This window comes from Octopus sinensis, linkage group LG4 (assembly GCF_006345805.1).
Source record: "Octopus sinensis linkage group LG4, ASM634580v1, whole genome shotgun sequence".
Taxonomy (NCBI): domain Eukaryota; kingdom Metazoa; phylum Mollusca; class Cephalopoda; order Octopoda; family Octopodidae; genus Octopus; species Octopus sinensis.
The window spans coordinates 31,055,975-31,074,655 of record NC_043000.1 but is presented as its reverse complement, the minus strand read 5'-3'; the positions used below and the strand labels follow the sequence as shown (position 1 = coordinate 31,074,655).

Below are 18,681 nucleotides of genomic sequence, written 5' to 3'. Positions count from 1 at the left end.
TATCTACACTGGCTAATAAGTCGGCATTACAATATCAAAACTGCCCACAAGTGGTATAATCACCACCCTGAGGCTGTAACTGAAGGAGAAAATGTAACGATTCTGTGGGACTTTCCAGTACATACAGACCGAACCATCAAGGCCAATAAACCAGATATTGTTGTGAAAGACCAAAACAATAAAGTTTACTTATTGATCGACATGAGCATCCCCTGTGATCATAATATCTCAGCGAAAGAGTTTGACAAGCTCAGAAAATATAAAGACCTACTCATTGAAATTGAGAAAATGTGGCATCTCAAGGCGGTTACAATACCAGTGATCGTAGGAGCACTAGGAATGATCAAGAAGGGAACCGAAAATTATATGAGAATGATCCCTGGCTTACCATCCCTGCAAGAAGTGCAAAAGATTGTCTTAACTGGTACATCACACGTATTGAGAAGAGCATTGTCGATGTGAGAATTATTACTACCCATGTATTTTAATTTAACTTAAAAAAAAAAAAAATGAACAAACTATTGAGTTTAGTTTAATGGCCTACCAATGTATACTATGAGTTTCTTTGCCCTAGGAGTCGGAAGACACTTGGCAAGAAATGGAAGCAAATTTGAAAGAAGAAAAAAAAAGTAATAATAATAATAATAATAATGACAATGATTTCTTTTAATAATAATAGTAATAAAGTACTGATTTCTCTCAAACAATAATTACACTTTATTATACATAATTTCAAACATTTATCTGATTGTTATTGGTCTTACATTCTTGAAAAGTTGAAGTCTATTACTTTTCCAGTAAATTTCAGCATTCATAAATGACAGTTTTATAAAAAAAAAAGCCAAAATATGACTTACCAAATTATCTCGAGCACAAGTAATTAGAACTGGTGGTCCAAAGATACGCTTTTTCTCACGATAAAGTTGGCGAAAAGCTTCATTTTCAAAATTATCAAGAATGAAGATGTATTCAAAATCAGGGGATTTTGCTGGAATATCTTGGCCGGTGTCTGAGTAGATGACTGGGTGACTAAAATACTTTAGAAAGAAAAAAGGAAAATATTAAAAATGTTATAAAGATGAGGTTGTAGAAGTTAATGACATGAGTAAATATCTCAACAAACTGACATCTCTTTTGAAGGCAAGGATGAGCAGCACTTGGCAAATTTAGCGATAATAGGGAAGATGACGACTTCTCAGCTAGTTAGGAGGATACCAGTCATCATCATTTAACATCCATCTTCCATGCAGCTATGGCTTGGACACTTCATCAGGAACTGAGAAGTAAGACAATTGCACCAAGCTCCAATTGTCTGTTTTGACATGGTTTTTACAGCTGGATGCCTTTCCTAATGCCAACCACTCTACAGATTGTACTGGGTGTGTGTGTGTGTTTTTATACCATCCACACAAGTGAACATCATCTCGGTTACAAGGCTAAGTGATTAAAATAGCCCCTATAAGAGAGGAAGAATAGAAGAGAGAATAGGCAAGGTGGATGAGAGAAAGGAAAATGAAAGAAGCAGGTTTATAACTGCAATTTGGTGTAATAGGGAGACCAAGGGTAGTAGTTGTTACCCTATAAGAGAACTCGGAAGGTTGGACCTCCAATCAGGCCTTTCATGATACCTTTAAAGCCACAAACTTCTCAGCAGCACCTTGTATATACATAAACACACACATATAAATATACATACATACATCCACATACGAGAAGGTGCTGCAAGGGTTCTGGCTTTCAGGGTATCATGAAAGGCCTGGTTGGAGACCCAACCTTCCAAGTTCTTTTATAGGGCTTAGAAAAACTGAAGGTTCACTGCAATGAGTATGTGAATCAGAGGGAAGATTATATGTGGAACAAAATCATAATTCACTGATCCTCCTGTATTTTCTTTTACACAAAACCAAGAACTTTTCAGCACCCCCATGTTTATATAAAACATCATCATCATCATTTAACGTCCACTTTCCATGCTAGCATGGGTTGGACAATTTGACTGAGGACTGGCGAACCAGATGGCTGCGCCAGGCTCCAATCTGATGTGGCAGAGTTTCTACAGCTGGATGCCCTTCCTAACACCAACCACTAGCCAAATTGACTACATCCTCACCAGGAAAAGGGTAAGATGGCTTCTTATAAATACCAAAACTTTCCCAGGTGAAGAATGTACCCCACAACATAGACTAGTAGTTAGCGACTTTAGGATCAGGGCTAAATGGATGCCCAGAAGACAACCAGGATGGAGGAGAAGGGTCTGGAAGCTTATAGATCCTGTGAATGGACAGAGATTTAGAGACATGTTACTTGAAACCTTTGACAAAATAGAAGGGGATATAGCTTCACACGATGTAGAAGACAACTAGAGGTTTCTATGAGACAACCTGCTGAGGGACTCTGACCAGATCTGTGGAAAATGCAAAGTCCCTTCTCGACCCAAAATAATGTGGTGGTGGAACAATGTTGTTGACAGGGCTATTAGAGAAAAGAAACAGGCTTGGAAGGACTGGAAGAATGGTGGTCGCAGAGAATTGTATCAGACTGCCAGAAGGGAAGCAGATAAGGAAAAATTTGCCAATGTTCTATGCCATGAGGACCAAAGACTTGGGGTATTTCATGTTGCAAGACAGTGTGTGAGAGAAAATCGTGATGTCGTAGAATAGAAATGTATTTGCATGGATGATGGTTCACTTGCACTAAATGAGGCCGCAAAGAGAGAGGTTTCGAGACACCACTCAGAAAGGTTGCTCAATAAAGAACATGAATGGGAGAAAGAGAGTCTGCCATATGTCAACCCCACAGAGGGAACAGCTATCCAAATTGACAGTGCCTTGGTAGATAAAGCAATTAAGGGTATGAAGGCAGGGAAAGCCCCTGGCCCATCAGAAATCACTGCAGAGGTGCTCAAAATATCTGGCGGTGTTGGCTATAGCCTAGTCACCCATATAGTTAACCAGGAGATACACGAAGGAGTCATACCCAATGACTGGAGTAGAAGCACCATTGTCAACTGCTACAAAAGTAAAGATGATGCTTCAGATACAAATAATTACAGAGGTATCAAGTTGTTGGATCAGGTAATGAAGGTCACGGAGAGGGTCATAGCCCAACTAATTAGGGAGAGAGTCAGTTTAGATGAGATGCAGTTTGGGTTTGTGCCAGGGAAAAGCACCACCGATGCTGTATTTCTGGTAAGACAGCTGCAAGAGAAGTACCTAGCCAAAGATAAACCTCTGTACCTGGCTTTTGTTGACATGGAGAAAGCCTTTGACAGGGTCCCCCAATCCCTTATCTGGTGGTCAATGAGGAAACTAGGGATAAATGAATGGTTAGTGAGAGCTGTGCGATCCATGTACAGGGACACTGTCAGTAAGGTGAGGGTTAGCAACGGGTACAGTGAAGAATTCTGGGTAGAGGTAGGGGTCCAACAAGGTTCAGTCCTCAGACCCTCCTATTTATCATAGTCCTCAAGGCAATAACAGAGAAATTCAAGACAGAATGCCCCTGGGAGCTCCTCTATGCTGACGACCTTGCTCTAATTGCTGAGTCACTATCAGAACTAGAGAAGTTTCAAGTGTAGAAGCAAGGATTAGAATCGAAGGGCCTTAGGGTCAACCTAGCTAAAACCAAAGTCCTAATAAGTAAGAAGGCAGGAAAGCCACAAATCCCTTCAGGTAGATGGCCCTTCTTGATCTGTAGAAAAGGCGTAGGTAGAAACGCTATAACATGTACCCAGTGTAAGCTATGGACACGTAAGAGGTGCAGCAATATTAAAGGAAGGCTAACTGGGAAAATAGTTTTTGTATGTGGCAGATGCTCAGGAGCAATAAACACTGAAAATGCTCAGAGACCAACTTCCGCCACATTCCAGGGAGAAAAACTAGAAATTGTTGATAGCTTCCGTTACCTAGGTGACCAAGTCAGTAGTGGGGGAGGGTGTGCTGAAAGTGTAGCTGCTAGAATAAGAATAGCCTGGCAAAGTTCAGAGAGCTCTTACCTCTGCTGGTGACAAAGGGCCTCTCACTCAGCGTAAAAGGTAGACTGTATGATGCATATATATGAACAGCCATGCTACATAGCAGTGAAACTTGGGCCGTGACTGCTAAGGACATGCGTAAGCTTACAAAGAATGAAGCCAGTATGATCCGACAGATGTGTAATGCCAGTGTGCATATTCGACAGAGTGTAAGTACCTTGAGAGGAAAGTTGGACCTAAGAAGCATCAGATGTGGTGTGCAAGAGAGACGCCTGCACTGGTTTGGTCATGTGGCGAGAATGGATGAGGATAGCTGTGTGAAAAAGTGCCACACCCTAACGGTTGAGGGAACCTGTGGAAGAGGTAAACCCAGGAAGACTTGGAATGAGGTGGTGAAGCACGACCTGCGAACATTAGGCCTTACCGAGGCAATGACTAGTGACCGGGACTTTTGGAAATATGCTGTACTTAAGAAAACCTGGCAAACCAAGTGAGACCATAACCTTGTAGCCTAAGACAGGGGTGTAACCAGCTGATTTATGCATACCTTTCCTTCATTGGACACTAAACTCTGCTTGCAAAGACCTGTTGAGGCAAGTGAAATCGAAATTAAATCAAATTCACAAATTCAATGACTGGCACCCATGCCAGTGGAGCGCTAAGAGCACCATTCGAGCATGATCGCTGCCAGACCAGCCGACTGGCTTCCATGCCAGTGGCACGTAAAAAGCACCATTCAAACGTGATTGTTACCAGCATCGCCTTACTGGCATGTAAAAAGACATTTGAGCGAGGTTGTTGCCAGTATCGCCGGACTGGCCCTCATGCTGGTAGCATGTAAAAGCATACACTACACTCTCAGAGTGGTTGGCATTAGGAAGGGCATCCAGCTGTTGAAACTCTGCCATATATATATATAATATATATATATATATATATACACACACACACACACACACACTTATACATGCATTCACTTTAATTACTAGCTTCTATGAATGAGTTCAAAAGAAGTTGCTAACCTATTTGCCATACAATTGAAATTAGTCCAACAAACTTAACACTAGAGGGAAATACTACAAGAGAACAGCATTTCTTCAGATTAAATACTGTTTAATCCTGCTCAATAGTTAAAATTCATTCAATAATGATCTCACTAACAATGCCTGTAAACACTATTTCTTCTTTCTCCATACGTATAACAAATAATATAGTGAAGTCAATATCTAAGTCAACCAACCAAAGGTGAAATGAAAACTTGAGTGAGTCTGAAATGTGTTATTGAATCAATAAAATGCTTTTAAGGTAGATCAAGTTTGTTTCTTTATTTAAAATCAGACTTTGGGTGGGAAAATATGAAAATAAATCTCAGCTGCAAGAAAGAAACTGAACTAAGTTTCTCTATTTTTAAAGTCATTCAGCCAGTTAAACAAGTTGTATTAGTATCTCACCACGCCACTTGGGTGGAATAACACAGACTGCTGAATGCTGACACGAAAAGCCGAGAGATGAAATGATCAACTGTCCTTTCCACAGTACTATTGCTGCAGATACAAACACTAAGAAGTTAAATCAAGTCTATACAAACTGTACTACTGCAAGACGTATTATTCTATTTTCCCTAGTTAATCTAACTATATATATAACACCAGCGTTCAAATGAGACCAGTTGTCAACTGCATCAATAAATATCTGTTAAAGAGTTTCTTTTTCAAAAAAATAAGAGAGAGAGCAGAGACAAAGTAAAGTTGAGAGAACTCTTTGGTTTTGCTGAGGGCAAGACAACCTCTATGCTGCTGGTGCCACAACGAAGCACCCAAAACAGTCTGTAAAGTGGTTAAGGTTACAAAGGGCACCTATGCCAAAACTAAGACACTGGAACAAAACATGTTCTTCTGACTAATTGAATCCTGTCTATCCAACTAATGCCAAAATGGGGAAGGGGAAGAAGGAGGAGGATGGTGGAAGGGCATCCAGCTGTAGAAACACTGCCAGATCAGACTGGACCTGGTACAGCCTCCTGGCTTCCCAGACCCCGGTCGAACCGTCCAACCCGTGCTAGCATGGAAAACGGACGTTAAACGATGATGATGAAAGCAGCCAAATTACTAATCCCATCAGGGAGTTGGCCCTGCTTGATATGTAGAATAGATATAGGTAGAAATTCCATATGGAGTGCCCAGTGCGAGCTATGGACACATAAGATCTTTGTGCATGGCAGATGTGCAGGTATAATAAACACTAAGAACGTACAGAGAACAGATTTCCTCAAACATCCGGGAGAATCTTTAGAAGTAGTAGATAGCTTCTGCTACTTAGGTGACCAAATTAGCAGTGCAGGGGGATGCTCTGAAAGCCTGATTGCTAAAAAAAGAATGGGCAGGGAACAATTCAGAGAGCTACAACAAAGGGCCTCCCCCTAATAGTGAAAGGCAGATGGTATGAGGCCTGTGGCAGATGGTATAAGGCAGCATGCTGGCAGAAACGTTAGCACACGAAATGCTTTGCGGTATTTCGTCTGCCGTTATGTTCTGAGTTCAAATTCCGCCGAGGCCAACTTTGCCTTTCATCCTTTCGGGGTCGATTAAATAAGTACCAGTTATGCACTAGGGTCGATATAATCGACTTAATCCGTTTGTCTGTCCTTGTTTGTCCCCTCTATGTTTATCCCCTTGTGGTTAGTAAAGAAATAGGTATGAGGCCTGTGTGCAAACAGTCATGCTACATGGTAGTGAAACATGGGCTGTAAATGCAGAGGAAATGCAAGGGCTTCAAAGAAATGTGGCCAGCATGCTCCCCTGAATATGCAATGTTGGTGTGCATGAATGACAAAGAGTGTTTTGATAGGAAATTGGGTATAAGAGACATTAGATATAGTGTGCTTGAGAGAAGATTACATTGGTATGGTCATGTGATGTGCATGGATGAAGACAATTGCATAATGTGCCTATTTCTAAATGTGGAGGAAACCTGTAGAAGACCTAGGAAGACAAGGGACAAAATGGTGAGAAATGATCTACAAATGTTGTGTCTCGCAGAGGAGACGACAAAGGACTGAGGACAAGTACTAATTCGCTGAGCTTTAGAAGACCCATCCATTAAAGTAAAATCAAGGCCAAAAAGGTTAGTCCTTTATATCCATGCTTCCACACACAATCTGTCCCTGACGAACCTCTCCTTCAATCCTGTCCTCCCAACATCTCCCCAATCTCCCCACCTATATTCACCAATCACTGTATTTTCTTCCCCTCTATTCCCATTCTCCATTCACCTCCTGCAAACTTACTTTCTTTATTTTGGCACTCAGGCCATTAATACAGAGGACACTACAAGGACAGACACAACACCACAGTGAGGACAATAAACATAAAACAAATGAGCATGAATATTATATAATAATGAAAGATGAAATGGCTGCATGGGCCCCACCCCTCCTGCAGTACCATTTGGACACTTGTACACACAGTCTTGTCCCTCTATCTGTTGATTTTTTTTCTTTCCTTAATTATCGTTTTTTTTTTTTCCTCTTTAACGCCTCATATACGGCTCCAGTTCTAACAGATCAATTACTGGTGGCAGCTCATTGAACTCCACCAACGCTCCAGCCGGGTCAATTCTATTCCCGCAGATGTCTCTAAGTTTCTTAAAGGTTTCCCTATCGACCACAATGGCCTTCACACTCTCTGGGTACACGTCTTTGGGCAACTTTACCCTTATGATGTGCTTGAACTTTACGATTTTTTTCTCCACCTCCTTGTTCTTAGAATAGGTCACAAAATTCCATTTGTTCCTCCCTCCTCTAACTGGCACACAAAGTGTCTTGAATCTTTTCCTCACAATATATCCTCCTAACACCCCTCTCCCTCTATTCTAGTCCCTTCCATTTCCCACTTGCCATCATCCTCATCATCGTTTAACATTCGCTTTCTATGCTGGCATGGGTTGGACGGTTTGACTGAGGGCTGGCAAGCCAGAAGGTTGCACCAGGCCCCAATCTGATCTGGCAAAGTTTCTACAGCTGGATGCCCTTCCTAATGCCAACCACTCAGAGAGTGTAGTGGGTGCTTTTTATGTGTCACTGGCATCAGGGCTAGTCAGGCAGTACTGGCATCGACTACACTTGAATGGTGCTTTTTACGTGCCAATATATGCATAAAGACACATATATGCATACAGACAAAGGCGGCGAGCTGGCAGAAACCGTTAGCACGCTGGGCGAAATGCTTATTGGTATTTCGTCTGTCTCTACATTCTGAGTTCAAATTCCACCGAAGTCGACTTTGCCTTTCATCCTTTCGGGGTCGATAAATTAAGTACCAGATACGCACTGAGGTCGATGTAATCGACTTAATCCCTTTGTCTGTCCTTGTTTGTCCCCTCTATGTTTATCCCCTTGTGGGCAATAAAAAATAAAATATATATATATATATATATATATATATATATATTTATATATATACATAAACACACATATATTAATGTACAATAATCCAGTAGTTTAAAATCCCCACTTACCACCACATGAAATATGAAATTACTTTGTATACAAAAAATAATTAAGCATGGCTATATGATAGAAAGTTTGTTTCCGAACCACATGGCACCCTGGGCAAGTGCCTTCTACTATTGCTTCACGATGACCAAAGCCTCGTGCGTGGATTTGGTAGACAGAAAGTGAAAGAAGCCCATTTTATGCATGTGTGTATGTGTGTAAGCGTGCACACGTGTCTGTCTCCCACCTCTGCTTGGCAACTGGTGTCCGTGTATTTACATCTCCTTAATTTAGCAATTTGGCAAAAGGAGACTAACAGAATAAGTCCCAGGCATATAAAAAGAATAGGTAACGACTAGAGCTGATTCATTTGATTAAAATTTTTAAAGGCAGTGCCTCAGCATGGCTGCAGTCTAATGACTGAAACAAATAAAAGATAAAAGATTCGTAATAAAATAAGAAATAACCTGCAATGACTTTTGTAGTTGTTCATTTTTCTGGCAACTTTCACCAACCACAACAAACTTGATGACCAAATCTAAAATACAAGCAAATATAAATTTCATAAGAGAAATCTCTCAAGTTTTTAGTATGACATCAGAGAAAAACAAATAATGAAGAAGGCAGTAACAGTAAGAACAAAATCAGAGAGCTTCTTTCAATGTGAAATGAGAAAAGTTAAATAACCTTTATATATTTTATTACAATGCTACAAGTAAGCCACATCATTATCATTGTTTAATATCCGTTTTCCATGCTGGCATGGGTTGGACAGTTTGACTGAAAACTGGTAAGACAGGGAGCTGCACCAGGTTCCAATCTAATTTGGCGAGGTTTCTACAGCTGGATGCCCTTCCTAATGCCAACCACTCTGAGAGTGTAGTGGGTGTTTCTTAGGTGCCACCGGCATAGGTGCCATTGATGTGACACCAGCATCAGCCATAACCATGATCTCACTTGGATTGACAGGTCTGCACAAGCACGGCATATCGCCAAAGGTCTCAGTCTCCTACCACTACCTCCGTGATGTCCAACACTCAAACCACTGCTTTTTATGTGCCACCGACACGGGTGCCAGTCAGACAGCACTGGCTTCGATTACAACTACAATTTCACTTAGCTTGATGGGTCTTCTAAAACAGATTGTTTTACAAACTATTTTACTTTAACCCTTTTGTTAACAACCCGGCTGAAACCAGCTCTGGCTCTGAGTACAAATGTCTTGTTTTCACAAGTTTTGAACTAAAATCTTCCCCCAAACCTTAGTCACAATTTATCTTCCTAACACTAGCTGAATGATAACTAAGTTATTTTACTAAACTCTTTGTTATATTTAAAGTAATTGAAAGAAACCCAGAGCATCTCAAAATAAATACAGTAACGAAAGGGTTAGAATTTATAAACCAAAAGAGGCAAAAAATATTTTGAACCCTGCCTGCAGGGATGATAGCGTTCTTGCTGAGTGATCCTAGTTAATTCTCTTATAATGCACAGGAAGCCATTTTCATCACTGTAATCCTATTTCATAGTGGGTCTGCCCTTCTAAATTTAGGGTTTAAACATCTGATTCTCATTCTAAAATCAACAGGGAGTGTTTATATTGAAAGAAACTTGCACTGCCAACAGTGCTCAATAGCATCTCTATAGTTGTGCTTCCACACAAAAACATTCTCACTAATTGATGAAGGTTGTTACTACAACCCATTATTCATCAATGTAAAGTAGCAAGAAACCTGTTCTGGCTCCTTCTCTCACACTTTAACCCCCTCCCTCCATAGTATAAAGCCACCTCCCTCTCTACTGTAGCTCAATTCAGGTGAAGAGGATCCTAAGTCTTGTGAGTTGCATGGTAACCTCATTAAGGCTAGTGCCAAAAAAAAAAAGAAGGGCCTAGTACACACTATAATGTGGTTGGCTTTAGGAATGGCATTCAGTGATAGGAACCATGCTAAAGCAGATATTGGAGTGCAGTGCAGTCTTTGGGCCAGTTGGATTCTATCAAACCATCCAACCCATGTCAGTACAGACCATGAATATTTCATGAGCATCATCATCATTGTTTAACATCCGTTTTCCATGCTAGCATGGGTTGGACGGTTCGACCAGGGTCAGGGAAGCCAGGAGGCTGCACCAGGCTCCAGTCTGATCTGGCAGTGTTTCTACAGCTGGATGCCCTTCCTAACGCCAACCACTCCGTGCTTTTTACATGCCACCGGCACAGGTGCCAGGGGAGGCTGGCAACGGCAACGATCGGTTGGTGCTTTTTACATGTCACCGGCACGGAAGTCAGTCAAGGTGGCGCTGGCATTGACCATGTACAGATGGTGCTTTTTACATGCCACCGGCTCAGGTGCCAGGGGAGGCTGGCAACGGCCACGGTAGGTGGTGCTTTTTACATGTCACCGGCACGGAATCCAGTCAAGGTGGCGCTGGCATCGACCACATATGGATGGTGCTCAGGTGCCAGGGGAGGCTGGCAACGGCCATGATCGGTTGGTGCTTTTTACGTGTCACCAGCACAGGTGCCAGGGGAGGCTGGCAATGGCCACAATCAGTTGGTGCTTTTTACATACCACCAGCATGGAAGCCAGTCAAAGTGGTGCTGGCAACGACCACATATGAATGGTGCGTTTTACGTGCCACCAGCACAGGTGCCAGGGAAGGCTGGCAACAGCCACGATCCCTGGTGGTTTTTACATGCCACCGACACAGAAGCTAGTCAAGGCGGCGCTGGCATCAGCCACATACGGATGGTGCTGATGATGATGATAATGAGGCTGCACTATCAACTTTTATCCGACACCTCTCAACTGTTAACTATATGCAAGTTTGTGCAAGTATATACATGAAGCAAAAAAGAAAAAAAAAACAAAAATGGTTGTCATTTCCTAATAGCATCCAAAATATGTTAAAGAACAGATTATAAGATAAATCAAAAGAGGTGGTTGGGGTAAACATTCAATGGAAAGAATTTTCACACAAAATCAATTCCCGATTGACATCAAAATGTTATGGAAATCAGCAAATACAGAGGAGGCCATAGTAATTGGACAAATCTGACAACTTGTTTGATAAGGTTAAGATCACAGCTAACCTTGAGAATGATCTTCGATCTATTATTGAGTGGGGTAAGAAATGGCTTGTAATGTTCAATCCATCAAAAACTAAACTTCTTTCAATTAATCGTTTCAGACACCCTTTCTTGTCATTGGTTTCGATGGATGGTATTGACTTACCTGAGAATTGTTCACTTCATCTCCAGGAGTGACTTTCTATAATGAGTTTTCTTGGAGGACTTACATTAAATCTATTTCCAAATCGGCTGCAATGAAGGTAGGCTCACTCCTTCATTCAAGGAGTTATCTCACTCTTGAAACTATTCTTTATCTTTATAAGTCCACCATTCACCCCTGCATTGAGTACTGATGTCACATATGGACAGGTGCTCCTGCAAATTGTTTGACTCTGTTGGACCGCATTCAATGCTGTATTTGTAATGCTATTGGTCCTGATCTATCTTCTAAATTGGATTCACTCTCTCATTGTCATCATCTGGCTTCCTTGTCTCTCTTCTATAAGTATTTTCATGGACATCGTTCTGCTGAGCTCTCTTCTCTGGTTTGCCTTTCAGAACTTATCAGCGATCAACTAGACTTGCATCCAGTTCTCATCAGTATACTGTGCAACTTCCTAAGTGTCGCAAAGCACTTTACGGTACCAGTTTCTTCCCTCGCACCTCTGAACTTTGGAATTCCCTTCCAGTCTTGTTTTCCTCTTCAGTATGACCTCCAGTCTTTTAACCCTTTTGATACCAACCCAGCTCAGGCTCTGAGTACAAATGTCTTGTTATCATAAGTTTTGAATTAAAATCTTCCATCAAACCTTAGCCACAATTTATGTTCCTAACACTAGCTGAATGATAACTAAGTTATTTTACTAAACTCTTTGTTATATTTAAAGTAATTGAAAGAAACACAGAGCATCTCAAAATAAATACAGTAACGAAAGGGTTAAGTCAACATCGTCACCTATTGACTTCTGTCTCGCGTCCATTTTATTCTAGCAGCTCTTACGTTTTCAGTGGTCTAAGGACACTGTAACGAGCGAATGCTTTAAGAAAAAATAAATTAATATGTCGAAACTTTTGTTGCATGTGACCTGATCATTAATACAGTTGCATTGTGCTGTGTAGTGAAACTATGTGAGTAACCAGGAGGGACTTATGCAATGAAAGTTCTGAGACCTCAAGAAATAAACAAAGTAAATAAAAAGATAAATCTAAGTTTGTTATGGGTGTTTATTAGTTCTTCCACAATGGAATTGCTTCAGTTTCAACAGACATCTTAGATCAAGTCACTTTCTCAAAAATATAACATTGAAATGTTTAAGAGAGTTGTAGTTCGCTTGAAGCATTGTAGTACAGAAGTACAAAAAAATTAATTAAAGAGAGCTTCTAACAATGCAAAAAGTTTTACAAAAGCCTTTATATTTAAAAGCACAAAGGGCCCTCCTCAGAAGGAAGCAGTCCAGAAAATATCAAGTTACATCAATTTTGCTGTTTCATTTTAAACTTTGCTGGTTATGGTAAAGAACATGAAAACAGTTGAAGGGAGATAAATCCACTTGTCACATTATTTCAATAATTTTACCCAGGCCAACAATATGAATATGGTATAACTAGTAAAACTAGTAATCAATAGGACAAACAAAACTATAGGTATATTTTTTTTAGAATATACATACATACATTATATTTATATATATATATATATATATATATATATATATATATATAATATATATATATATATATAAGTTAAGCAAAATTTAGATTCAGATGAATATGGTACTTAAGAATTTTGTATGGTATTATCCATATAAATCCATGGGGTGATTATAATCAAAATAAGCAACAAGTATATCCGAGGTAATGTGGTACGATCGTTTCATGCTACTATATATATCATTCTCTCTCAATAAAGAATATTCTTACAATGATTAGCATCCATCTGATAGTGTTTCTGCTGTTGATGATGACTACAGTTGAACAGTACTTATATTCACTGCCTAAAAAAAATATTACTCCCATCAATTTTTCTTTGACAAAAATATCAATCTTAAAATCACAACCAGCATGAGCTCAAAGACCTTAGGCAAGGTACTCTGGTAATTTTGAGGTGAAATCTCAGCCATCATTGAGTATCATGATGTAAATTTATACTATTAAAGTTTACATTTTACAACATTGCTTAACATCCATGTGTACAGGCAAGCATTTAAAAGGGCTCAGTTCTTAATCCCCTCCTATTCATCATTGTTTTTCCAGGCCATAACAGAAGAATTCAAGACTGTCCACCTCTGTTGATGATCCTTTTGCATCCTTCAAAACTTCCATGCTTCCTGAGATTCGCCAACACTACACCTGATTTTCTCCCCTCCATACACACGCAAGCGTGTATCTGACTCATACACTGTTCGCTTTCCAGACATTTGTACATTACTGCATATGCTTTATACGCACTTTTGACAATTTGTGGTGCACCTGAGCACTGTATACAATAATTTCGTTATTATTATATATCTTGCTCTCATAGCAGAATCTTAAGAGAATTAGAAAAAGTGGAAGCAAAACCTGGAATTGAAGGGTCTTAAATTTAGTAAAGACCAAGGTTCTAGTAAGCAGGAAAACATACAGGACTCTATCTACATCAGGTAAATTGCATTGCTTGATATGTAGGAAAGGTGTGGACAGGAATTCTATGGAGTGTACCCAATGCAGGTTATGGATACACAAGAGCAGAAGTGGAATCACAGAATAAGGCAATGCTTGAATGTGTAAGATTCTCAGGGACCAGAAAGATTAAGAATACACAAGAAATTGGTTCCCTCAAATGTTCAAGGGGCTCCCTAGAAGTAGTAAATAGTATGTTACTTTGGCCAGTGCTACTCAAAGAGGTGGTTCACGAGCCATCAGCTGTCGGTACAGCTGTTTCCAGAAAAGAAAGAAACATTATAAAATGCTTATGTAATATTGCATTATTTGTGCACAAAATAAATATAAGATAAAACAAAAATTTGTCAACTTTTATTATATTCATTATATATCATCCGCTTTCCATGCTAGCATGGGTTGGACGATTTTGACTGAGGGCTGGCGAACCAGATGGCTGCACCAGGCTCCAGGCTTGATCTGGCAGTTTCTACAGCTGGATGCCCTTCCTAACGCCAACCACTCCAAGAGTGTAGTGGGTGCTTTTTACGTGCCACAGGCACAGGGGCCAGTCAGGTGGTACTGGCAATGACCTCGCTCGAATCTTTTTACACGTGCCACCGGCACAGGTGCCAGTGAAGCGACGTTAGTAACGATCACGCTCGAATGGTGCCCTTTTACGTGCCACGGGTACGGAAGCCAGTTGGCTGCTCTGGCAATGATCACACTCGGATGGTGCTCTTGGCACCCTACTAGGACAGGCACAAGTGCCAGTAAGGCGACGCTGGTAACGATCATACTCGAATGGTGCCCTTTTATGTGCCACTGGCACAGAAGCCAGTTAGTTTCCAGTATAAATTAATATTACTTAGAAATATTACCAGTCTCTGGCACATTGGGGAAAAAACTGCTGGTATGTCACATCAGATAGCTTGAGAAGCACTGACCTAGGCAACCTAATTAGCAGTGGAGGAGAATGTTCAACTATCTTTAACCCATTATCTCCCACTGCCCTATATATAGGACAGTAAACAAACAATTTAATTCTAAAAATTATATGACAAAAAAATGTATTTTTAATATAAACACAGCAGAAAAGAAATTCTAAACTTTTTACAAGTGTATCAGATATATTTGTAATGCATTGAGAAACATGAGAAAACCTACTGGGAAAATGGCAGAAATAATGCGTGCTCGGTGACCTGTGAATATTAACTCACAGTGTTAAGCTGAATGATTGTTATGTTCATTTGACAAAGAAACACTGTTTATAAAGAGTTATTTTACAATACTTAGGATATAGTTTGTTCACAAATACCCTTTTTATGCATATGACTTTGAATTTTATTGCCCTATATATATATAAATATGGAGGCGCAATGGCTCAATGGTTAGGGCAGCGGACTTGTGGTCATAGGATCACAGTTTCGATTCCCAGACCAGGCGTTGTGAGTGTTTATTGAGCGAAAACACCTAAAAACCTCCACGAGGCACCAGCAGTAGGTGGTGGCGATCCCTGCTGTACTCTTTTGCTACAACTTTCTCTCACTCTTTCTTCTGTTGGCCTGCTCACTTAGCCAGCGGGATGGCATCATTTGAAGGTTAAAAACAATGCGAAGTGCATTGTAAACCAGTGATGTGTAGCAACATCTGATAGCCTGGCTGGTCACCTGATCACGTGATATATATAAATATTAGAGGGAATTTTTTTAACCACTATGTGGAAACCCTTATGCTAGAAAAAGATCCGCTATGGTCTTAACCACTAAGAATTGTTCTCCACATAATTCCCTCTTATAATTTATGTATTAAATACTATTTACTGAATCTCAGTTTTTTTATATGCTAGACCACTGGTGTTAAAATTGATGTTATCAAATTAATATCCAATTTTTTCACCCTCATTTTGATTTTAATTATATATATATATATATATATATAGAACACTGGGTCAATGTGTACATAACTGAACTAGTCTGTGCATTTGTTTCATGTTTGAGACATGTATCAACATGTTGTTTGGACGCATTGTGACATGAATGGAGAATATTGACGGCGCAGGCAGAGGTGACTATACTTTCAGTAGTTTTTCAAGTGTCACAGGGTGAAGACTGAAGACAGTGCAGATAAATATCTTATCAAGGTAATTCGTTTCACTTTATAGGAATGTTGTGCATTTTATATTTGCTGATAGAGTGCATGAAGTATGTTAGATGTACTTGTCGTCATCATCATCGTTTAACGTCCGCTTTCCATGCTAGCATGGGTTGGACGATTTTGATTGAGGGCTGGCGAACCAGATGGCTGCACCTGGCTCCAGTCTTGATCTGGCAGAGTTTCTACAGCTGGATGCCCTTCCTAATGCCAACCACTCCAAGAGTGTAGTTGGTGCTTCTATGTGCCACCGGCACGGGGGCCAGTAAGGCGGTACTGGCAATGACCTCGCTCGAATGTTTTTATACATGCCACTGGCACAAATGCCGGTAAGGCAACGCTGGTAACAATCATGCTCGAATGGTGCCTTTTTACATGTCACCGGCACGGAAGCTAGTTAGCCGCTCTGGCAACGATCACGCTTGGATGGTGCTCTTAGCATCCTAGCATGGGGCACAAGTGCCCGTAAGGCAACGTTGGTAATGATTGTACTCTAATGGTGCCTTTTATGTGCCACTAGCACGGAAGCCAGTTTGCCACTCTGTCAACGATCACACTCATATGGTGCTCTTTGCACCCTGCTAGCACGGATGCCAGTCATCGAATTTGATTTCAATTTCACTTGCCTCAACAGGTCTTCGCAAGCAGAGTTTAGTGTCCAAAGAAGGAAAAGGTACGCATAAGTGGGCTGGTTACACTCCTGGCATAGGCCACGAGGTTATGGTCTCATTTGGCTTGCCAGGTCTTCTAGTCATTTCCTTGGTGAGGCATAAACTTCGATGGTCGTGCTTCACCACTTCATCCCAGGTCTTCCTGGGTCTACCTCTTCCACAGGTTCCCTCAACCGCTAGGGTGTGGCTCTTTTTCACACAGCTATCCTCATCCATTCTTGCCACATGTCCATACCAGTGCAATCGTCTCTCTTGCACACCACATCTGATGCTTCTTAGGTCCAACTTTTCTCTCAAGGTACTGACACTGTCCAGTATGCACACTGACATTACACACAATAATCACTCAAGAAATATATGACCACATCATAAAGGAAAGTGTGCAGTATTCTGCAACAAGTAAAAATAATGTTGACACACTACCAGTAGACGAACTCAAGGCATTTATTGGTATTCTCATGTTGTCCAGTTACCACAAGTTGCCATCCACTAGACAATACTGGTCGAATGAAGAGGATTTGGATGTGTCCCTGATCAAAAAAACTATGACAAGGAATAGTTTTCAGAATCTGGAAAGCATAATTCATTTCTGTAATAATGAAAACTGGGAGGAAAATAAAACTGATAAAGGTTTCAAAATTCGCCCTCTAATTCAAATGATCTAAAACTCTTTTTAAAAATATAAGATTTTTAAAAAGATCTTTTGGTTGATGAAATGATAAGTACTACAGACACAATTCACTGAAACAATTTGTTAAAGGTAAACCCATTAAATTTGGCTACAAGTTTTGGGCCTTGTGGGCATGTCTGGATATTGTTATAACTCTGAACTATATTGCGGTAAAAATGAAAAAGGAAGTCAAAATGATGATCTCTCTAGGAAGCAGAGTTGTTCATCAAATGCTTGAAGTGGCAGAAGATCCTCTCTCACACTGTATTTTTTGACAATTTATTTACAAGTTATGATTTGCTGGTTCACCTGTTGGAGAAAGGATTCCAAGCAATAGGCACAATGAGAGAAAATTGACTAAAGAAATGTCCATTGAAAGATTCAAAATTTATGAAAAAAGAAAAAAGAGGACCTTAGGATTACAGATTTGATGTGACCAATGAAATACTTATAGTCAAGTGGCTTGACAATAAATGTGTGTCAATTGGTACAAACTTTGATGCAACTGCCCAACTAGTAATGTACTTGTGTAGTTCAGAACCAGTCTGGAGAAAAAAGCCAGAGTATACAAATTGAGAGGCGGTTGGATGGAACTTACACTCGCCTCCTTTATGAGAGCTCAAAATCTCTCGTGGAAGCATCATCCAACCAAAATGTAAATATATGGGAAATTACCACCTGTATCATCTCTTGTGAAAGGTAGAAGAGTCCAGTTTGCTGGACATTGTTGTAGAGCTGAAAACGAGGTAATTTCTACTCTTCTCCTCTGGAAGCCATCTGCTCACGATACCAGAGGGCGCACACTCTCCTACCCTGATGTAATCTCCAGGGATACAGGCATCCAGCAACAGGACCTCCGTAATACTATGATGGACCGTGAAGTCTGGCGTAACATAGTAAATTCCATTGTCTCGACCACGGTCGAACAATGATGAAATGATGATGATGATGATGTAATGTACTTCACTGGAAAAGGCATGAAAAGAACTACAGGTAATGTTTCTCAACCTC

General features: G+C 40.4%; 1 protein-coding gene across 1 annotated transcript in view; it reads right to left on the bottom strand.

Annotated features, from left to right (window-relative positions):
• Positions 1–18,681, bottom strand: part of LOC115210279 (protein ECT2-like) — a 182,868-nt gene that overhangs the window by 144,858 nt on the left and 19,329 nt on the right. Inside the window, exons 3-4 of the mRNA XM_036501941.1 lie at positions 8,933–9,003; positions 858–1,037 (exon numbers count right to left, since the gene is read on the bottom strand). Of these exons, the coding sequence (XP_036357834.1) occupies positions 858–1,037; positions 8,933–9,003 (251 nt within the window). The remainder of the gene's footprint in view (positions 1–857; positions 1,038–8,932; positions 9,004–18,681) is intronic.